The 22481-nt window shown below is 31.5% G+C and overlaps 2 protein-coding genes across 8 annotated transcripts in view; both read right to left on the minus strand.

Annotated features, from left to right (window-relative positions):
- Positions 1-22481, minus strand: part of Fhos (Formin homology 2 domain containing) — a 142185-nt gene that overhangs the window by 31367 nt on the left and 88337 nt on the right. The window lies entirely within an intron of this gene.
- On the minus strand, positions 963-17645 carry LOC143198530 (uncharacterized). The gene is made up of 2 exons (XM_076407813.1): positions 17514-17645; positions 963-1438 (listed from the first exon to the last, which is right to left on the minus strand). The coding sequence occupies exon 2, from the start codon at positions 1411-1413 to the stop codon at positions 994-996; it is 420 nt and encodes a 139-aa protein (XP_076263928.1). The 5' UTR covers positions 1414-1438; positions 17514-17645; the 3' UTR covers positions 963-993.

Genomic DNA, 22481 nt, shown 5'->3' on the forward strand with positions numbered 1-22481 from the left:
TAATTATAAATTTATAAAAAATATAGGAAAATACTAGAAGTGCGGAAATTCAGGAGTATTTTTGTTACACATTTAGATATTAGTTAGATATTAAAGATTCATTGCTATTATTGGTGAATTTAGGGGCAGATTTGCTGTATTTCCATCAGACCTATAAATTAATTTTAAAGAATTTACAGCACATGGTATTATTGTGTATGAAATCGCATTGGGTACATTTGTAAACAACTTCATGTTGACGCCTTATATGTCTCAGAGGTCTTACAGGTGACAGGCTTCACTTTTTAATATGTGTCATTTCGTTAAAGTGTGGGCATTTTTTTTTCATTGCGTTGAAAATGCCTGAATTTGTTGCGACATATCAGTCATGTTATATCAGTCAAAACAGCGGTTCACTTTTTATCAAGATACTAAAAAATGGATTCAAGAATAGCCTCAAAAGATACATCGTTCTTTCAAGATGGAATCCGTAAATTTCCTGAGAGATGGGAAAAAGTAAGCAGCTATTGATAGATAACACTTTGAATAAAATACGTTGTACCGATTTTTCACAATAAACTTTCAAATTAAAAAAATACTTTAAAATACATAGGCCTAATATATTTTTTTGGTTTGGAAAAAGATGTGGTATGCTTGGTATGTTTAGGTATAAGGTTTGAAATGCTAATATGAAGAAGTTAGGTTAAGTCAACAGTAAGAAGCGCGATAAGAATAAACTAATATGTAAATAAGAAGCTATTCGTCTTGCATAATGTATATTCCGTTAAGTTAATTAATAAAATTCAAAATTTGTTAAGAAAGGTAGTTAATACATTTGGAAACCAAAATCGCAGGTTAAAAACTTCAACAAACCTAGTGCCTAGATCATGCGTTAATATCACGTGAATAAAGCTTTAAATTTTCTGCGTATAAAATACTTTTATTTTCGTATTTGATAGTGTGTATTGCTTATAATTCTTACTATCACCTTAACCATTCCCACATATATCATCTTTACCTGCAAAAGTAGCAAACTGGTCCTAAAGAACAGTTTTCAGTGAGCGCCATCAAGAGATCGCTCTCCCGGTGAGCGATGCTCCTGCACGGAACGAAGACATCCTCAATCCTGTCGAGATCCTCGTCAGAGTTCACGCTGGAAGTCAGGGAGTTCGAGGCGGATGTCTCAGGCGAATCGGTATCGGAACTGGAATAGAGCGAATGCGCTCGATGAGGATGTGTCCTTTCCATCGCATTTGTCCGAAAATCATCAGGAAAATGTATCCAGAATACTGTCGATCGTCGGTGGAACGTACTGAGCCACTGACCGAGGAAAGACGATTGAAAGTCATGTTCTAGCACGGCCGCTTGTTCGTAGGTGGAGTCGCGATCCAGTTCAGAAAAATCGGGCACAGCCAGTATGTCATCGTTAGACATTTTTTAAGGCACACAAAGACTACACCTGAAATATTGTTGTTATGTTTTGTAAGCATAATTTTGACGGTGACAGTCATCACCAAACTGTTGTATTTATCTAATGAAATCGAATTTAAAGGCTCTATAAAATTAATTTATTTTCATATTTACGTCGAGATTTAGTACAAAATATTTTACACTAGGAACCACTGAAATCTAAGTTATCCTTAGATAACAAGGTTCTGGTGTATAAGTCAATACTTAGGCCCATTTGGACCTATGGCATTGAACTGTGGGGTACTGCTAGCATATTCTTCAGATGTTCCAGAATAAAGTGTTGCGAGTCATCGTCGACGAGTGTATTTCAAAATATTAGTGCAAAGGACTCTGAAAGAGTGTTAGTGCATCCCAATGCACTCGCCAAACAGTTAAATGCGTAGGATTAAACGCATACTATCAAACGAATTGATAAATAGACACATAGAGTGAGATATACTAATCTCTAGAATAAGTTAGAATAGTCTTTAGAATAAGTTAGGATATACTTTACAGTACGCTAGAATAGTCTCTAGAATAAGAATTAGATTATAAGTTGTACAGCTGATCACTTACTGAAGCGATATTCTACATGTCAGTATAGTTATGTTATATAACGGAAATTAAAAAAATTACTTGATTGGCAGATTATTAAAGTTCTAAGAGATTAATAAAAAAGTAATCACTTAATAGTTATAATAGGAAATACTTATTTTCTATTGGGCAGATTGTTGAACCACTAAGGGGATACATTTTGAAATTGATTAGTTATTTGATAAAATTTTGTTAGACACAAATGAGGGCGGGTCAATGACAGGTGGTATAGAAGACATAGATTCTATATAGATTATATAGAATAAAACATATCGATTTATCCATATACCGTTATATCACAAAAATTATATTATAAATGTAGTACCTCGATGACCAAAAAAAGGTCCTTAGTCTGGAAAATATATCGATTAGTTGAAAAAACATTGTTGAGTAGTAAACAATTTCTATACTCCGAAAAAATAAATATGTTTGAATCGATTTTATAGATATATCGATATTTTTTCAACAACACTAGGATGCATTTAGCTTTGTGCAAACTTCCATAATTTCTATATTTTTTATGCTTTTGTACATTTAGCTACCTTTATACAGAGCCATCCATACACCATTTAATAAATTTCAATAAAAATTGAATTTTGGTACTTGATTTTAAATGTAAAAAATTTTTTCGAAATATATATTAAAAATCGGATTCGATATTTTTCTCCCTACCGAGCCTTTAATAGATAAAATCCTTAAGAAATAGTAGATCCATTAAAATAACTAATTAATCATCATCAAAATATATTAAAGATGACTAATTGGTCAGACTTATGATAATTTCATTTTACGAGATACGAACTAAATTTAAAAAGTCAGAAATACTGGATATGTATTTAAAGTATTCTATTACACAGGAAAGTATAATAAGACGTATAAAAATAATATATGTGCGTATACATCTATCTAGTAGAACTATAATGTTGCAATAAGCTAACTTAAGCTAATGGAGCTATGAATCTTCGACTTTGCTTTTCAGCTGAGATTTTTTTCGCATTAGAATATCGCACATTTATCCACAGTAACTATACGATGCAAAAATATTTCCGATTTTGCCGTAGAAGTAGCATATTTCGATGTAGCTTGATTGCCTGTATCCTTGGTGCCAAAATCGCCACTCTCAAGAGGTTGAAACCAGTATTCTCATGTTGAATTCGATGGACTATGGTTGCAATAAGCTCCAAACAGCATTCGATTGAAAACCTTTTTCTTCAAATTGAAGGAAAAAAAAACTTCTCGCTAATGTTATTTACTCGGTATAAATTCAGGCGTCAAATGACATATACTGAAAGGTAAGAACTGACAGTGAGGCTTCAATATGAAGTTGCGTCAATCATCATCAAGAAGTTGTTGACAGGAGCATCAAATCGTCATTGTCACAACAGTTAAGAAAGAGGCGTTCTCCACGAGTACAAGCTAGTTATAAAAGAGGAAGTATGATAAGAAAAACGATGATATACTCGATTTTACACAGAATTTTCCACGACCAAATAAAAACACTCCTAAAGCCATTAAGAAACTAGATTATATCGCGTTTAATTAGCTCGTAACATCAAGAAAAGCGCAAAGATAACGTCACAAGCCCGCCGCTGCAATGGAAAATATCGAAATTTGCATAATTTACCGTAATACTCTTGTCCGGTGGTTCGCGGAAACGAAACACGATCCGTCAAAGACATAGTGCCGTCGAGAGTGGTCGACGTTTCATTTTACTCGTCTGGACGTGGCGGCAGCCGCTCAAATACCGAGGAAAATTCAATTTTGCTTCTCCGTTTCTCTTTTTCTCGCCTTCGCCAATCCGTTTTTTTTTCTTTTCTCTATCTCTTGATTTATCGGAGAGATCGCGAAACGCTCGAATATCCGACAACGGGGGTTTGTTCGAAACCTAACAACATGTCAATCGTGATACTGATTACGTTTTCACCGTCCTGACTGAGTTATGGACGCGAAAATAGAACGTTTTGTTTGTTCCTCATTCTTGTTTTGTTTTGACAGTGTAAATAATTACATGAATATCTACTAATATAATATCGACTTTCAAACATTTACTTTCCTTTGTATTTGGAGTTAATTATAGTTTACATTATTTAGAAAACCATTTCGGGTGTTAATTGCCAAATGTATAACGAAATATTTCTAACATCAGACAGGAATCAACATATGTCAAAATCACAGCCCAGACTACCATTTTACAATAATTAAGGAAGAAAATTATTCTTGTTATTCAAACAAAAAAAATGTAAAGGGTATGAAAGAAATACTATAGAATTGTACTAGAAGTAATACTAAAGGTAATTATTATTTTTATACATATTTGGTTGCAATTAACCATCCATTCGTTTTAGGTTAGTTAATATACAATACGTTAATCAGAAGCTGGAAGTAGCCAATTTATTAATGGGGTTTGTCTATCAAGAGTAGTAACAAAATTGCAGTGGGGATCATAGTTGATTATATTTGGACATTTTCACTAATTTCATGTACAATGGTGCTGGTAGCTCTTTTGGTTGATCAATTTAATATAAATAATTATGATTATATATAAGATGTTATATGTAAATAACAATTATAAACAACAGTGTAAATACATATAAATATCTATTAATGTTTTTAAAGCTTGGCAAATATTAGATATCAAAAATTTGCTTTAATTTGTATATATAGTTGATGATCATAATTTAAAATACAAAGAGTTAACACAACATCTAATCGTTGTCAGATACAGAACATGTAACTGATTCCGGCTACAAAATTCGTCCGATTGCCAAATGCCTGCAAAATTCTTCAAAACATTAGTAATATTAATTACAGATTATAAACCGGCAAACGTTGTTTTAGCGTTTTGCCTGTTTTGACAGATTTCAAATCGCTGCTTATTATTACTCTGAGTGAAAATGCCCAAGCCATTATATAGTCAGTGTCAGAAACAGATTGCGTCTCTAACCAGTTTCGTCGAACAAGAAGGAGATATCGGAGACTCCTTGTTGTCAGTAAAGTGGGTTAGAGAGGTAAGTAGCGAGGTACGCTGCTGTGGTTTTTATTGGAAACATTTTTAGCGTGGTAGAGCAGCAAAGAATATTATTATGGGCACTGTAACTAAGATATCTCACTAAAATAAAACCATCCTCATACGAAGCTGGTGACGAATCAAGACTACCTTGACATTCGCTCTATTAGAGATAAACAATTAAATGTATAAAAACAGTGAGCAGTTTTTTCAATATAAATATAATTTAATACAATTATTTCAAAGGAAAATGTTAGTTTGGAATGTATCCATAGAAAATTTAAAGATATGCAGCTATTTGAGGAAAGCAGAACATCCCTATATACATTGTTAGGAAACATACGATTTAAATAGTGTAACAACATAACATAAGACAACAAAAGTTAACCTAAAACTCTTCTTTTGATGATTCGCAAGCAATGAGGCCACAATGTTGTAACGACTCGAAATTGTATATTGATTGACAATTCGTATGAAAATATTGCCTCCTTTGGTTCCTTCAAATCCGATGTAAACATCCAGAAACGGTTTATTCATCAACTTCTAAACTATCCGAAAGTTATGTAACTGTTTGAGCTAGATTTCAATTTAAATGTTTTTCTTATAATTAAACAACAAAAACAGTTAATGTCGAACATGTAAATTTGAGAGTTCCATGATTAGAGACTTTAACACTACACCGAACGGCTCGATAGTACTAAACGGACTTTTGTTTATGGAGTAATGGTAATTTTCTCTAGATAAATGTCAAAATCATTAATTTTAAGAGTTGGTTGAACATCACTGATCAAAATACATGCAAGCGCCTAATATCATCTAAGAAAATTTCGAAAGAAAAATTTTCGATTATTAACCCTCAATTACAATATAGTAAACTCTAATTCTAACATTTTCTTGTTAATATGAAGTCAAACATAAAATATGAAAGTTATCATAAGAATTGTTTTAAATAATCGATAATAAGATACTCAAATGGTATGGACATATTCAAGACAATAGTTCGTAAAAATATTCGCTTTTTATATCTCACGTGTAATGACAGACGTTTAATTGGCTATAATGATCTTGCAATGCAAATTTAACAATTACGAAAGTATATCATCATAACAACGAACCTAACAAGATGTTATCGTAAACGCGGAGCCAGTATTTTAAAAATAATTATCCGGCCATTGAAAGCATAATTTTATTTGATATAACATTAATTACAGGCCTATTCTAGTAGACGTAAGTGTGTCAAAATTAATATTTTCCTAACAACTGAACGTTAAATCATTCGTCGAAGAATGTACGGCTGTCTAATATATCAATTAATAAAGTCCAACGTTTAATTTACGAGTATCAGTCGAAATAATGGACTAATATGCATTAAATATTTCTGTTTTATATTTATTTAAGGATTATTAGTTCAGATATGTGAAAGTAAACCAAATAAAGGTGTAGAAATCGCCAAATGACCAAGACATTTATGGTCATACAATACGTATAAATTTAGAACTTTTACAACGCTTCGATATTCGTAAAATTAAAATTATATAACGGTGAAATAATGGTACTGCAATGCTAATCGGTATTTTTCAGATGAAAACGCTTATTTATTATCATATACAATACTGATCATATATGGAGAAACTTTATAAAACATAAAAAATATATTAATTTTATTAATCATTTATTCATTAATGTAGCTAAAACTAATTACAAAATATTCTTTGCAAACAAATACAGTTGTTTCAACATCAGTTTTAAATTCCTTGTAGAATACGAACACGATTATGTGAACAGAAACAGATTATGAGTTACAACAGATTATACAAACAGATTATGAGTTTTAATCCTAATTATACCAAATCAATTTTTAATCACGGTGGAAGAAACAGATTTTATTAACAATATCATCAAAGATACATCATTCAACAAAACTTTTTTTAATGAAAAGAATATAAGAATATGTAATATAAACTAGAAAGGTTTATGCACTGATAAAATCGCATTAACCGTCTGAGTGAACCGATTTTAATATTTTTAATTGTGTTCGTCCCAAAAAAACACGCACATTAAAAGATAAAATCGTACGAAGTAAACCGTCAGATTTATTCGATATAAAATGCAAAAATATATACGTTTTTAGGTCATTATGCTAAAATGAAACGAAGATTTGGTAATAGTATTAAGCCAAATGCAAAAATGAAATCATCGGAAGCATTTGATCAAGTAAAAGTAGCCAACAGAGATTAAAAATTAACATTTTAATGTTATGCAATACAATTCATATAACACTAATTAGATAAACATTTCTATTTTGGCTTATATATTACTGAGTTATTGAATAAGTTCTTGGTGATGCCCCTCATTGCGGATATATATTAAAGCTGAATATATTGGCTTACGATGATTTAACTTTCGCAGGCTCTTAGAATATTTACCTTTAAAATTAATTCACGGTCATTAAATAACAATTCCAACAATAAAATACACAATACTTGGAACATTTGCTGACGACACACTTATCATTCCAAAATATATATCTCTTCCTAAGGCTGTAGAAAAAGTACAAGTGGCAATAAAAAAGATCGAGAAATGGACTAGAGACTAGAAAATACAGCTTAATAGCTCCAAATATGTCTATGTTAATTTTACGTTGCGGTTAAATGTCAAAAACATAGGTATATCACTATTCACGACGACGGATGCTCGATTTCTCAAGCAGAATCAGCTAAATACATTGGCATCCATCTCGATAGTAGGTTAAATTGGAAACATCATGTTAGACAAACGCAGAGCTGATCAGACTCAAAATCAAACAACCTTACTAGTTAGATGGAAGATTTCAACACAACACATCACTCTCAACTTATATAAAGTCGAAGAGATTAATTTACCAGTCAATTTGGATCTATGGGGAACAAATATGGGGTCGCACTAAAACAAGAATTTACGAAGTGATCCAAGATTTCGCTTTAAAATATGAAATAAGGTTGCTAAATCAGAGCAACGTAGAACAATATAGCTACTGGACAACACGCAGGCAATCAGCAGATCGAAGCGAACCAAACCACAAGAACTTGTGTAGTGTATATATGTTATTCTTAACTTTAACTTAAGTAGTTTAGTTTTATTATAATTTGGGAAATAAATACTGATGTATTAATCCCATACTCGTCTAGCTTGTGAATGAATTCAAGTACAACAAAACAGTAGTAATAGATTAATTTGTAAATTGAGATTGTACTAAACATATCCAAGTTGTAATTATAAAAAAAAACTAATTAACAAAACATAAAGATACGGTCCTGCTATTTATAGCCGATAAAAATTAAAAACAGATGCATTATTAGCATATTACGATAAATATTTGGATAGAAAGTTATATTTTTGTTTGATTTTGAGCGAAGCTGTTGAGGGCGAGAAAAATGTAAATAATTATACTGACACATCCATATAAAGATTCAAACGTGTTGATATTCGTGTAGGATTGTTGATATAAAATATGGCATATGACAATATCGTTAACTAATAACACCGTTATATCTACAGTAATTCTAGTTTCTCATGCATTCATCATTTTATACAAGATGTTGTAAAGATGCTAAAAAGATTACGATTTTTATTCTTTTAATCAATTTGTTTTGCTACTACATACGAAATATAACAAACATTGATTTTTGTTGTTGTTTGACATATTTCTGATATCAAACAGGCTTAGAATGTATATTAAAAAAAATATATTGAAATATATTCGAGTATAGCTTCAAAGCTCATTAATAGAAGCCACTAGTGAAGTATTAACATATTCACGTTCTCTGTTTCACCAGCATTTTACGATGACATGAATGAACAAGTTTCTGAAAATAAAACAGACATGAAAGAATTCCTCCTGATTTTTGTTTTTTATAAAATCAGAAAATAAATATAAAATCTACGTTTATTGATTCAATCACTCTAGTGATTTTCCTGAGACTTTAGCTGTATATTCAACTAACTTCTTTTGTTCTTCTGTTAGATTGATGAGAATTGTTTGTCACAAAACAATTTGTTTCGTCATTCTAAGAGCTGGAAGTCAAACGGAACTAAAACTAGTGAATAAACTGGTCGCTGAACTAAGTTTGTACTTAGATTCATCGATTGTAACAGTGTTTCCTTGATCTTTGTAAGTAGGAGATTATCTAGATGAAATGTTATAAAGTAATTCTTTTTATAAGTTTGTTTCTTCACTCTAAGAAATATCACGTTAGGCAAAAAGTAGTGTAAATCAGACTCCAAATCAACAAACCATAATGGTTAGTCGTTAGGTTTATCAGTCAATAATAAAGCCAATTATTGTAGTTCTGAGATCAATTACCAATGTTTATCGCTACATAACCAATGAAAAACTGCACGATGATCTAAAGATCATGTTGATCTACCAAATTATCCAAGACTTCGCCTCAAAACATAAGTTTACTAAATCACGGCAACGTGGAAGCATTAGTGCTACTGGATAACACGCAGAAAATCCGAGAATTGAACTGAACCAAAGCACACTAATATTAGTGCTACATTTAACTTTATTTTAAACAGTCTAATTCAATATTAATTTGGAAATAATAAAAGAAATAATGTAAGATGAAATTAAAAAAACTTTAAACTAAAAAAAAAATACGTTAAACATTTCTGAACAGTTCGAGGATTTCTTAATCTCTTATTTTGGAAGGTGTTCCACAAACTTATTGAGAACATCTGAAGATGAGATAATTGTCTAAGAGCATCAAAATATATTTTTACAACATTGAGATCAAATACTGTGAGAATAATTGAAAATACTCAAAAGCAAATATATAACTACCACTTTTTAAATAAGTCAAATCATGAAAATATTTATTAAACCATGCGCTGAAGCTTTCAAAGCATCTAAAATACCTGGAGGTCGTAACCGAATATGCAATAACAGTATCCGAAGAGATCGTTTAGGGCAATAGTGTGAAGCGGTATATAATTAAATAAACTCATGAACCAATGTAATCCCAAAGAAAATCAGATCTGTGGCCGAATGGATAACTGTTACCGAGTCACGCCTCTCCCGGTGGATGGAAAAAATGGTGGTACTCGGACATTAACGGCAGGTGTGAGATAAAGTGGATGCCGAGCCAAGAATAGTTGGACTGATAAAATTATAATTTACAACAAATGGAAGCCCAGATTAAACAGTTATTTTAATAAATATATTTTGTATGCGACGTCTAACACGTAAAAAGACGAAACGAAGTAACTACTGACTGACACAGAAAGTTATAAACGGGAATATCAGGAATGTTTTAATAAACGTTATCATAAATTACATCCACTAGAAATATTATTAATATTCCCATATTCTGACAGTGAAATTGTTGTAAAGTCTTACAAATTATTATTTTCAAATTTTAGCGTTGTTGTCTTTATTATTTTTTGTTATTTTCTAGTTTAGGTAGATTTCTGTAATTTGCAGAAAATCAATAAAGAAATCTCAATTGTTCCATCTGGTTGTGCAGCTGTCAGTGATGATCATGGGAGAAGGTGATAGAAGGACATGGATGAAGAAGGACAGCTAAGCCAAAAATGATCCAAAAATAAACTTAATTGAATATTTTATATTAAATGTTGTTAAGTAACAATAACACGGAGGATTGATTCAATAAACGTGTTATTTGAAAGGTGTTTATTTATAGCTAAAGCGTGTGATCTATATTAGCAGCATCTCAGAACATATTCGATATCAGATTCGTGTATATCGTAGAAAGATTAAAAGAGTATACCCGACTACTCCCGGGGCCCCCTTTTGTGGTGCCCGTCCCCCTTTTATTCGCAATGAAGAAATAGGGCTCCGGGGCTGAATACCCCCCCTTTTGCTCAGGGCAAGGTTGCCAAAAGGGAATTATTTTGTCCCAGTAATTAGCATTCTATACTACTATCATTATTATATTGTGATGGTACCTTTTTAATGGGAATAATAGAATAACTTGGAGTGTAATTTATACTACATACAATTATACTACCTACTACATACACCCTATATTTATTATTCTTGCAAGCTTACTAAAATGTAATTTTCATACGTCCAACAGTTACTGGGGATAGAAAAATAGGGGAAGGGGGATCACTCAGCTGCCACAGGTACTTGCTTAAATAGAATATATAGTTCATTGATTTAACTTAATTTTGTCAATAAAATACAGAAAATATTTGAATTGTTATGTAGAAAATCACATTGTGATACAAAAAAAACAAATAGCAATAACCAAATATGAAACAATGATTTAAACGGAAACGATACACAATCAAGGTTGCTTTGCTATTATTTTAACCAACGTTTTATACATATACAGACGTACGAATTTAACTAATTAACTATATCAATTTAAAACGGGGACAATTAACTTTGGAATCGTATTATTCCATTAAAAAAAAACTATTTGTACGCCGTTAATTTTGTCCAGCCATTGCCAATTGTTTATAGAAAAGTTATCAGGTATAGCTATTTGTGTTCATTTCAATCTCACAATGGGGTTAAGGTCTTGGGAGTGGTCTACTCACAGTATGCGCGTTATAGAAGTCTTATAATGCCTTAACGACATCATTATCACAATTACCTGTCACGTTACTGGGTAGGAAACCTGATCGAAATTATTCCGAATAAATAACATATTTACAGAAAACAAGTCGATTTTCAACGTTTAATACAACTAAATAACGTTAAATTCGTGTGTGTTCGTTTAAATTGCCGCGTTTGATTGTTTTATGTTAGAGTTTACATAATGAATAAAAATATTTTTACCAAATAAAGGAAAAAAAACAGGTTGAAATTATATTAAGCCACTTGTTGACTATCAATAAGCACTTGGTTGAAATTCCGAGTATTCTCAGTTACCATTGATATATTTAAATAACTACAGGTTCTTTCTTATATTCTTGTATTAAATATAATAGTTGGAATGACATAATATTTTGACGTATAGTCGCTAGAAAATCTAATCTAGCCATCATTGAAAGGTTCCAAAAGAGAGTGTTGGGTATTATAGTCAATGAACTATAGCATTTAAATTTATTTAGCAATATTTAATATTTAATTTATTTGTATACTTATTTAACAATAATACGGAAGAAAAAGTAAGAATATGTTCACTCTATAGAACTAATTATAATATTCTTTGGTCATCAATGATGAATATAAAAAGTTAGTTAATATCAGTCATAATATTGCATTGCTATCAATTACAATCTAAATATTTTCAGTATAAACAAGAATTTTCAGTCATTGACTAATTGATTAATGTATATACATAAGAATAATATATTTTACACAGGAGAATACTTACTCAAATGATTTTCTACATAAAATCTACATAATTGTAATCATAAAAATATTTATTAGTAGAATGTAAAACCACTAAGAGTAATAAAAAATAACTTATCAATCAACAGTATTTCACTATATGATACGGATGACCAAATTACATGAGGACATACATTTCTTATAGATGTCGGAGATAGGTAACCAAGATGGACACGATGAAGAACAGTGAAATAAAGAGAGATCTCGATTTAGAGCTTTTAGAAGAATACATAGATAGGAATAAATCTCAGCTGGTGGATCCAATATAAAAACTGAAGATCTCCATTAATTTCAATGATTTCCGCATTCGTCGTGAAATACATACATTTCATAAGTTTGTTGAGTGTTAATTTTTTTTTTAATATCCGACATATTAAAGAAAAAATGTACTACTGAAAAACATTTATGTCTTGTAAAAATATTACTTCAAAAACAAAAACTAAGTTATTAAAATATATCAAAAAAGAAATGATAAGAAGAACGATAAGAAGGTGACCAAGATGGACACGTTGAAGAACAGTGAAATAAAGAAAGATCTCGACGCTAGTGGATCCAATATAATAACCGAAGATCTCCATTAATTTCAATGATTTCCGCATTCGTCGAGCTTAACCGAAAACAGCTTCTGACGCCCACGTGTGTGTCTCTCAGAACCTGCTGTTTCGGTATCTTCGCGGGTGCCAAAATTTTTACCAGTGTCCCCTTCCGTCGCCGTTCTTCACGACGATATCTGACCAGGCGGACGAGCAGCCAGCAGGCATAGGTAACCCACTGACCGAGGCCTCAAAGATGCAGTCGGTCCCATCGAACGCTCGATTCACGCTCATCGATTTCATGCCGTACGAACTAACCCCATTTCGACCGTTTCAATTCAAATCAGTAAAATCTCATTAATGTTCCTTATAATACGTTACCGATAATATATCGTGAAGAAACAACGTCGATAATTCTTCATAGTTTCACTGGCTGTTAACGTTCGTCGTTGTATAGGTTCGCCGCAAACATTAATCAACCTAACGAGTTAATTAATATCGTTCTTACACTCATATAAATTGTTCATATATTATTTATGATTATCAACAAAATATTATGCCCAAAAGTAATGTTTACGGTAGTGGGGATTAGAATTGTAGCAACAGGTGTCATGTAAAGTAATATTCTCGAAAAGTATTCAGCCTGACACATAGATGGCGCTATTGGTATTAAATCCATATGTTTTTTAGTTAGCCCTAACCCTCAAAAGATGCGTGTATAAATTTGATAGCTGTAGGATCATTAGTTTGTGAATTGTAGCATTTTGAGTGAATCAATTTTTGTTATTGTGAAAAAAGGGATTTCGCGTGTTGATAAAATATTATTTTTTGAAGGGAAAACATACAGTTGAAGCAAAAACTTGGCTTGATGCCGAGTTTCCGGACACTGTCCCAGGAAAATAAACCATCAAGTATTGGTATGCTAAATTTAAACGTGATGAAATGAGCACCGAAGACGGTGAACGCAGTGGATGCCCAAAAGAGGTGGTTACCGTCGAAAACATTTAAAAAGTCCACAAAGTGATTTTAAATCCCCGTAAATTTAAATTGAATGAAAGCAGACATTCTAAAGATATTAACTGAACGTGTATGTCATATCATTCACAAATATTTGGGTATGAGAAAGCTCAGTGGGTGCCTCGCGAGCACACTTTTGACCAAAAACAAGGACGAGTTGATGATTCACAGCAGTGTTTGAAGATGAACAAGCGTAATAAACCCGTGTTTTTGCGTCGATATGTGACAATGGATGAAATATAGCTCCATCATTTCACCCCGAAGTTCAATCGACAGTAATCCAAGTGGACTGCACACGATGAACCCGCTCCAAAGCGTGGGAAAACACAACAGTCGGCTGGCAAAGTTATGTCGTTTGGATTTTGGGATACGCATGGAATAATTTTCATTGACCTTGAAAAAGGAAAGACCATCAACAGCAACTATTACATAGCGTTATTGGACCGTTCACAAGTCAGTGAAAATGACGGCAAAAATCCATGAATTGGACTCCATCGTATTCTTCAGATCTGGCTCTCAGCGACTATTTCCTGTTCTCATATCTCAAAAGAATGGTTGCTGGGAAGAAATTTTCTTCGAATGAAGAGGTGATCGCCGAAACTGAGGCCTATTTTGAAGCAAACGACAAATCGTACTACCAAAATGATATCGAAAAGTTGGGGGGCCATTATAATCAGTGTATCACCCTTGAAGAGAATTATGTTGAATTAAAAAAACAATATTGCCAAAAAAATGGGTTTTACTATGGTAGGCGGGCACTTTTTAATTGACCTGTTATATTAAAAAGTATTAAGAACAAAATAATATTAACACCAAAGTTATTTTAGCAACAGGTGTCATGAAAAGCAATATTATAACAATTAAAGGTGTTTAGTATTAACTAATTTTAAAGTAAAATAATATCAATATCATAATGTTATCACCTGTTGTCCTTAACAATACTTAAAGAGTTAATTAAGATCGTTCTTGTACTCACATTAATTGTTTATATATTAAAAATATTATCAAGAAAATGTTATACACCAAAAGTAATTTTTACGGTAGTAGTAATAGCAATTTTATTAACAGTACAATAATAACATTAACAGTACAATACTATAACAATTAAAGGTATTTCACTAATTTAAAAGTGAAATTAACTTTGTAAGTACATAATGTTATCACCTGTTGTATTGAAGAATTTCATCAACGAACCTTTTTTCATTTGCTATTAAAGTGAATTATTGTACTCTTATGATGTAACATATTTTTTACTAAATATAATTACATTTCTCACTTTCGAATTCTGAAACAAAAATTATGCATATTCTCAATGACTGCACGGTCACACAGATGGTACAACTGTTAGTACATTAATATGATTTCTTCGTGTCAACAGTTTTATTGTAGTTTTAGTGAAACATCTTTTATGATCTTCAAAAAAATAAAAAAATAAAAAGAATAAAATGTGTTGAATTAAAAGTATTTTTTTAATCAAAAGCCAAATTGTAATTTGATAATCTTTAATGGAGACTGGCACTAAATGAATGTACAAGTTTTTTGAATTTACATAAATGTTAAGTTAATAACGTCAACGATGACGTTGAATGTCCTGTTCCCCCAAAATATGAAATTGTTTCATGTGTTATGAATGTTTGGATTCAAAATTCTGCTTCAAATCGTTCGGTAGAAAATTTTATTGGCTTATATATAAAACGTGGAACCGAAATGAAAAAGATTACCCACCATAATAATATATAGGGTCGAATATATATAGAATTAAAAAAAAATAGTTTCCACTGAAAATTGGAAACCAGGGACTCGAAAATATATAAAATTTGAAATATTAAAATACATACAGTAAAAATACACAAATTTCATAAGTTTGTTGAGTGTTAAATAAAAAGTTTTGAAAATATATCTGAGGTCCATAGGATATATTAATGAAAAAATGTAGTATTAAAAAATGTTTATGTCCTGTAAAAATGTTACTTCTAAAACAATAACTCAGTTGCCTTTACATCGAATGAAATTAAACAATAAAAAATCTTAGGAATATAAAAAATTTATTGAAAAAAAAAATAGAAGAACAAAATCCAAGAAGTGGAAATTCGCGATAGAACTATAAGAAGCTGACAAAGATGGTCAAGATGAGAAACAGCGAAATTAGAGAATATCAATTTAGAACTTTTAGAACCATACATAGAAAGGAAAAAGTCTCAGTTGGTAGATCTATTTTCTGTGACCGGTTTCAGGTTAGCTCGTGTAACGAGAAGTAAAGCAAAGGGAAGCAAAACCTGAAGATTAACGATGAGATTCTGCTGAAACGTCGTGAAAACTTTAAAAATTAGTTTTAAAACCCAATGTGGATGAAAGCCGTAATACTGCTGCAGTATAATTCCATATAGTAAAACCACAAAATATCTCGGAAAGAATCTTGATGCAAAACGTCGCTGGAAGAAATATGTAAAAATAAAAACACAATTATAAGTATACGATAAATTGCGATTATATAAGCAACCAATGAACCCAATGGACCTATATTGTATATCCGGAATTCAATTATGTATATAATATATAATATAAATACTTTACAAGTTATTCAGAACAATACCCTGAGAAGTACTATAGGTTCACCCAGATACTACAGGACTGATTACTGATTACACCGAAACCTTCAGATACCGACTGTTACTCAGGAAATCAAAAGACATGAAGATAGATTCTATTCTCATGTCAGTATCGAAGTAATACGACTCCTAGATAACACCAAAACAAAACACAGATGCACTTAATTGAAAAACAGTAGTGTTAATACATAAACATTACACCAGAGTTTAACATAGGGAGTACCCCTAAATATATATTTAGACTTAAGCTATTTTTAAGACAAATTGTAGGCTAGTCGCTAACGACTAGTAACAATGTAAAAAATAAAGAAAAAAATGGTACTTTACAAAGCTAGCATAAAATGAAATTAAATATATCTTCTAATGACAGTAGTTACTTTTAGTATTACTAATAATGGAAAAATAATGAAATTAAATTGTTAAATAATCTGCATGAATTTTAAACTGATGAAAGAAATTCATTCGTATTTTTAGAAAACACGTGCGACAATATGAAGCCGTACTTCTTTCCTAGGCAGTCTTACCTCTATTGGTTATAGATTTTTTCTATTAATACTCGCAGGATTATATATAACTAAATTAAACATGCCAAATTCCACAGCCAATATTTCATAAATTTACTGAACACATAAAAAGTTACGACAATAATCTAATATATAAAGTTTGGGAATATTTGTTTGGTATACTCTAAAAAAATAATTGCGAATATCTGCCTATTAAAAAAAGATAGTATATATATAATACTTAACATTTTCATTCATTATTTTTAGAAAGTCATAAAAACTAAGAAAACAAAATATTTAAATAATATTTAGATGCTTATGATATTTTCCACGTGATATGAAAGCTGACTCCAATTTTTTCGATGTGTTCGTTGTGCTAAATTATGTTAAAACAGATTATGAGAGGTTTTTGTTTAAATTATGCTAACATAACAACAATATTTCCAAATAGAGGCTCATCCTCCTTTTCGTTACCCTTTAAAATTAAACGTTCATCATCACCACCACATTAATTTAAGGAACTTCACATGTGTCACTGATCACTTGTTATTGTCATTCGTGTGTTGTGAGTACGCCGGGTCAAGTTGGTACCGCACTGTCTTCGCTGGGACATCGATGAATGAGAGTCAAAGCTACCGAGGAACCACCTCTTACACTGTCAGGTTCCATACGGAGTGGCGACACGTGAGCCGACGAGTTCGTATCGATAGAAATCGATTTCTTTCCCGGCAATTTTTCGGTAACATTATTGATGTTTTTTTTGTGTTGATTGACTACTGGTTTTATGGATATTCTCTTCTGACACGAAAGAGAAATTGATACGAAAGGTTATCTCCAACACGTCTTTAAGGATTATTTTATATTTAATGAATTTCAATTGTTTTACTTCCTTAATTTACATATTTGTTGTTTTACATATATTTTAAGTTTTCCAACATTAAAAGTAAAAGTAAAAGGTTCTATGTTTCTAAGATTATTCCAAGCATTATTCTATCAACAGGCAAAATTTTCTTGGAATTTGTAAAATAAGATATAGTTTGTTGCTTTATATATACATTTAAAAAAATTTTTAGATATAATGTTTCCGATGTAATTTTTATCAACTATAGCATATTGGCACTGTTCAAAATGAGCGCTGGACCACTCAAAACTTAAGGAATATCCTACAATATAGTTTGTTTTACCTAGCCTACACAAATCGAAAACAACAAAAATTTAACCAATGGGCAACCTATTATTTGTAATAATTCAATTATTTTAAATAGGATATCTAATTTTTTCCTGTTTCGTCTTTCTTGCCATTTAAAACTTAAAAAATCAATTGATCAACTTTTTATTTTTGCCATTTCCTCAGTTTGGCAATCAAAATATTCCTATTTCAATGTATTTTAGTTCCAAACCAACTATGGAGTCTTTCTGATAATCAAATATATAAGCATTGTCTTTATGAGTATTTATATTGTATTTTACACTCTTTGAAGTAATACAAAAAACAAAATAATAAAGCAACAAATGTTATAGATTTACGGCAGGAAATTAACAGCTTAGTTATTCATATGAATTACACATCGAAGGAAACAAGAACTAAGCGTTAAAAAGTCAATATACTCTCTAATAAAAGCAAATTGCAATACAATTGTTAATTAATTAGGTTGATTAGACCTCCAGAGGATACTACTAAATAAAAAAACGCGCCTCTATCTCAAGGGTGATGTGGAAAGAGTTCAATGAAATATAATAAAACAACTCTAATCTATAAACTATTGTGGTGGCTGATTCACAATTTTGTTTCATTATTTTATTTAGACTAGAATTTTTGTATGTGAAAGAAAAATAAACTAAGAGTTGATTCGACAACATTGCGACTTTTTGACGTCAAAAATTGAGGTGACGTAGATTCACTGCTGCTTTGGATAGACTAAACCTATTGTTACTCAGAAAATCAAAAGAGATCAAAAGAAATCGCAAAAGGACATGGTGAAGGTATCCCACGATAATACTGCAGTATTGCAGCACTCGAGCAGGATCCAGACTCAAAAGGATCAAACCATTTTCCTGATTAACTGAATAAACGCGAACGTGGTTCTTCTAGATATCTCCTTATTTTTAACTTATTGTAAAAGGCAGTGTAACAACTAGCAACATTGTTTAGGGTAAATGATATGGCTCGGTGAATGGAGGTAAAACGAAATGAAACAGTGATGTTTACATTATGTGACCGTTATTTATTGGCTATATAAAAAAAAATGTGAAAAATACAAATGATAAAACGGATGACAGCGGAATTATCTGTTGACGAGGCTTGGGCAGTCGATGGTGGCACGTCTAAATCAAACGATAGTCGAGTACTCAATGAATCGAAATACCCTTCAATAACATTCCAGATAAACGTCTCGGAGTTGCCGCCAGCTATTCGTTAGCGGGTTCTAGTTGGCGCTGCTGGCACCCCGCCCGTGTTCAACATCTGGGATTATAGTTCTGGGTATTTTGTAGACCGTTATTCCACGATGTAAAATTCGACATGCCTCGAGGTCCCCACAATTGTATTAAAACAAAAAAAAACAACAATATTAAGATTTCTTAACTAGCAAACCATCAAATATCGACACCAAATGTAATATAACCTCGTTGGATGTAACCTGACGTTCGGCAACCATCTGATACGATCTTAAAGAATACTAGAAACCCATTAACTTTTCAACGTTAAAAGCGACATATTATAAAACAAACGAACAGCTCGTTCCGTAGATTTCTGAAAAGCGAGAAAGGATTCCGTTGCACATCTTCTGCACTCGCGTGTTCCTCCAATTATTCTCCTGAGTTTCGGGCACGGTCGGTGAACAAAAGATGAGTTGCGTTCTTGTTTGAATAATAAATCGCTGTTGCATATAAAATCAGGAGGTGTGCCTTTTTATCGTGGCGTTTCTTATTGGGAACTCAAATAAACAGATGTCGACGATGTTGCTAGTTCTCACGCGTTTAGTTTGGATAAATATGATTTAATTGGTGGGCGTTACAACTGGTACACTGTTTTGATCCTTATCTGTACCATGAGTTGGATAATATATTTAAAATTAGTTGGAGTAACTTAATATAAAACCATTTTTCATTATATTTACTTGCATCTACAGAAAAACATCAATACATCAATATGTATATACTTAAGATAAAATTAACATTTCCTACGTGTTATCCTGAAGCTGTTCTACGTTGAAATGATTTAGCAACCTTATTTCATGTTTTAACGCAAAATCTTGTATAACTTCGTATGTCCTTTTGCAATAAGCGTTGGAAATTAAACGAAAACACTTAGCAGAACTTAATGTTTCAGCGTCATCCCATATTTGCATCCCATAATTATTTAACTTTAAAAGTAAAATAGACTCACAAACCAATCTACTTGATCTTAGATTAACTTGATTGTAATCTGCTTTGTTTTTTGTTTAACATGATGTGCTCGAACACTTGGATTCTTCTATTTTTCATAATGTCTTATCAAATTATATACTACTTGCAACATTTTATGTAATACTAAGTTAAAAAAATAGTAAAATCGTAATGTTCATTGTGAATTTCATCCGCAGGGACAAATTGTCAGTGAAGTACATTATTTCAGTTTCATGTGTCATTTGCACAAAGTTATTTGTGCTGTGACTAGTGTTATTTATCTTAAGAGGATACAACTACAAGTTGTTTTCTCACACAGCATTGTTTTTAGCGACTTCTTCAACAAAAAATTTATTATATATAACAGCAGAAGTTTTGTCAGTATGAAGAGCAATTTTTTGCGTTTTAGATGATATCATGCCTATTTATTTTTCAACAAATGTATTATGTTGTTTATTTTTCAAGATAAACTAGTGCAGTTTTTTTTTAAATTATAGTCACTTCAACACTGTTGTATTATTTGGTGACTTAAACGTATATTTACTTTATTAGCACTGTGATATATATTATTAAGTATGTTTAGTTGACAAAATCAAAACGGAATAAACATGTATCAAATACATATATGATACAAACCCAAATTGTATAAATAAAATAATAATCAATCAATATATAAAACGAGATAAAACATAAATAGATATTATACATTTAAAACATATCAATAAATAGATAGAATATAAAAATAAATACATAAATGTATAAAATAATATATTAATATATTGAAACCAAAGCGGTAGATAAAGTATAACGTAAAGGTTATAAATATAAAATAGTGTGGCTTCTCTAAAATAAAATTAAATATGAGATAAGAAATTAGATAGAATACTGTAAATTAATTTCATGTAAATAATGAAATATTTTATCGATGTGATTTGGAGTGAAGAGAGTTTTCAGATATCTAGGTATGTTATGTCTAATTCGAATAGACCGTAGAGCCTCACAAGATTGTAAAACATGTCGGACTGTTGTTAATAGTCCACCATAATCACACAACGGAGGAACATCACCAGTCATAGGATATGAATGTGAGAACTGACAATGCCCGATCATTAGCCTATTTAACAGGACCTGCTTATCACTATTAGTAGATAATGTCATAGACATAAAAAACTCTTGCCTAATAAACCACAATTTATTATCGCCCTCCAGCAAGTCCCACTCTAATTGAACAAGACTGTCGATTTTATTGGTAATAGGGTGTCTAAAAGTTGCATTTTCAATTGCCCGGCTCAACGTTCAATACAATCTGTAGAGCTTTCCAGATGGCTGCTAATTCTGCTGATAGTATGGATGAATATTTATGAAGTTTGTAAGTTTCTATTCTAGAGGATCCAAAAACAGCTGCGCCTACTCCCTCGGACGATTTGGAACCATCCGTGTACAAAACTTTTTTGAGGTCATCGTGCAGCTGTTCGTTGATTATGTAGCGATAAATATTGGTAATTAATGGTTGAACTTTGTTTTGCTACATTATTTTGCTTATATCATTTGGGATAACAATTTAGATTAAATATTGAAACATCGAGATTGCATAATGATAGACCCTTTCTGGTTATCATCAAGCTTTAGTTGTCTTCTTCAAGCTTTAGTTTCAGGTTAGGAGGTTAGTTTTTGGCCTTCCATAAGGGTCTGGGTCTTTCCAAGAAAAGAAACCATAGAAAGTAGATCGATTTGTATAGTTCATCAGCTATTATAATTTTTCCATGGTGGGCCGCGGGAATAAAGACATTCGATCACCTTTATGGATGTAATTTAATCGATGGAGAACTTTAACTTGATGTAGATGATTCAAAACAGTCAAAGCGCAATTCTGAATGAGTATCGATAGTGCTGATATATTAATCTTGTTAAACTTTTCAAGCACTTGAATTGATTGAATTGAAGGATCGCCAAATCACCAGCGTCTCTTGCTTTCTCTGAAACATGCTCTTTTTCATAAAAATTCTGAAAGCTCATATTATATTCGTTATCACAGCAGTGAAACAATTAAGAATA

This window comes from Rhynchophorus ferrugineus, unplaced genomic scaffold, assembly GCF_030347505.1.
Source record: "Rhynchophorus ferrugineus isolate W39M unplaced genomic scaffold, kcgeb_rfMv2 rfM6, whole genome shotgun sequence".
In the NCBI taxonomy this organism is placed as follows: domain Eukaryota; kingdom Metazoa; phylum Arthropoda; class Insecta; order Coleoptera; family Curculionidae; genus Rhynchophorus; species Rhynchophorus ferrugineus.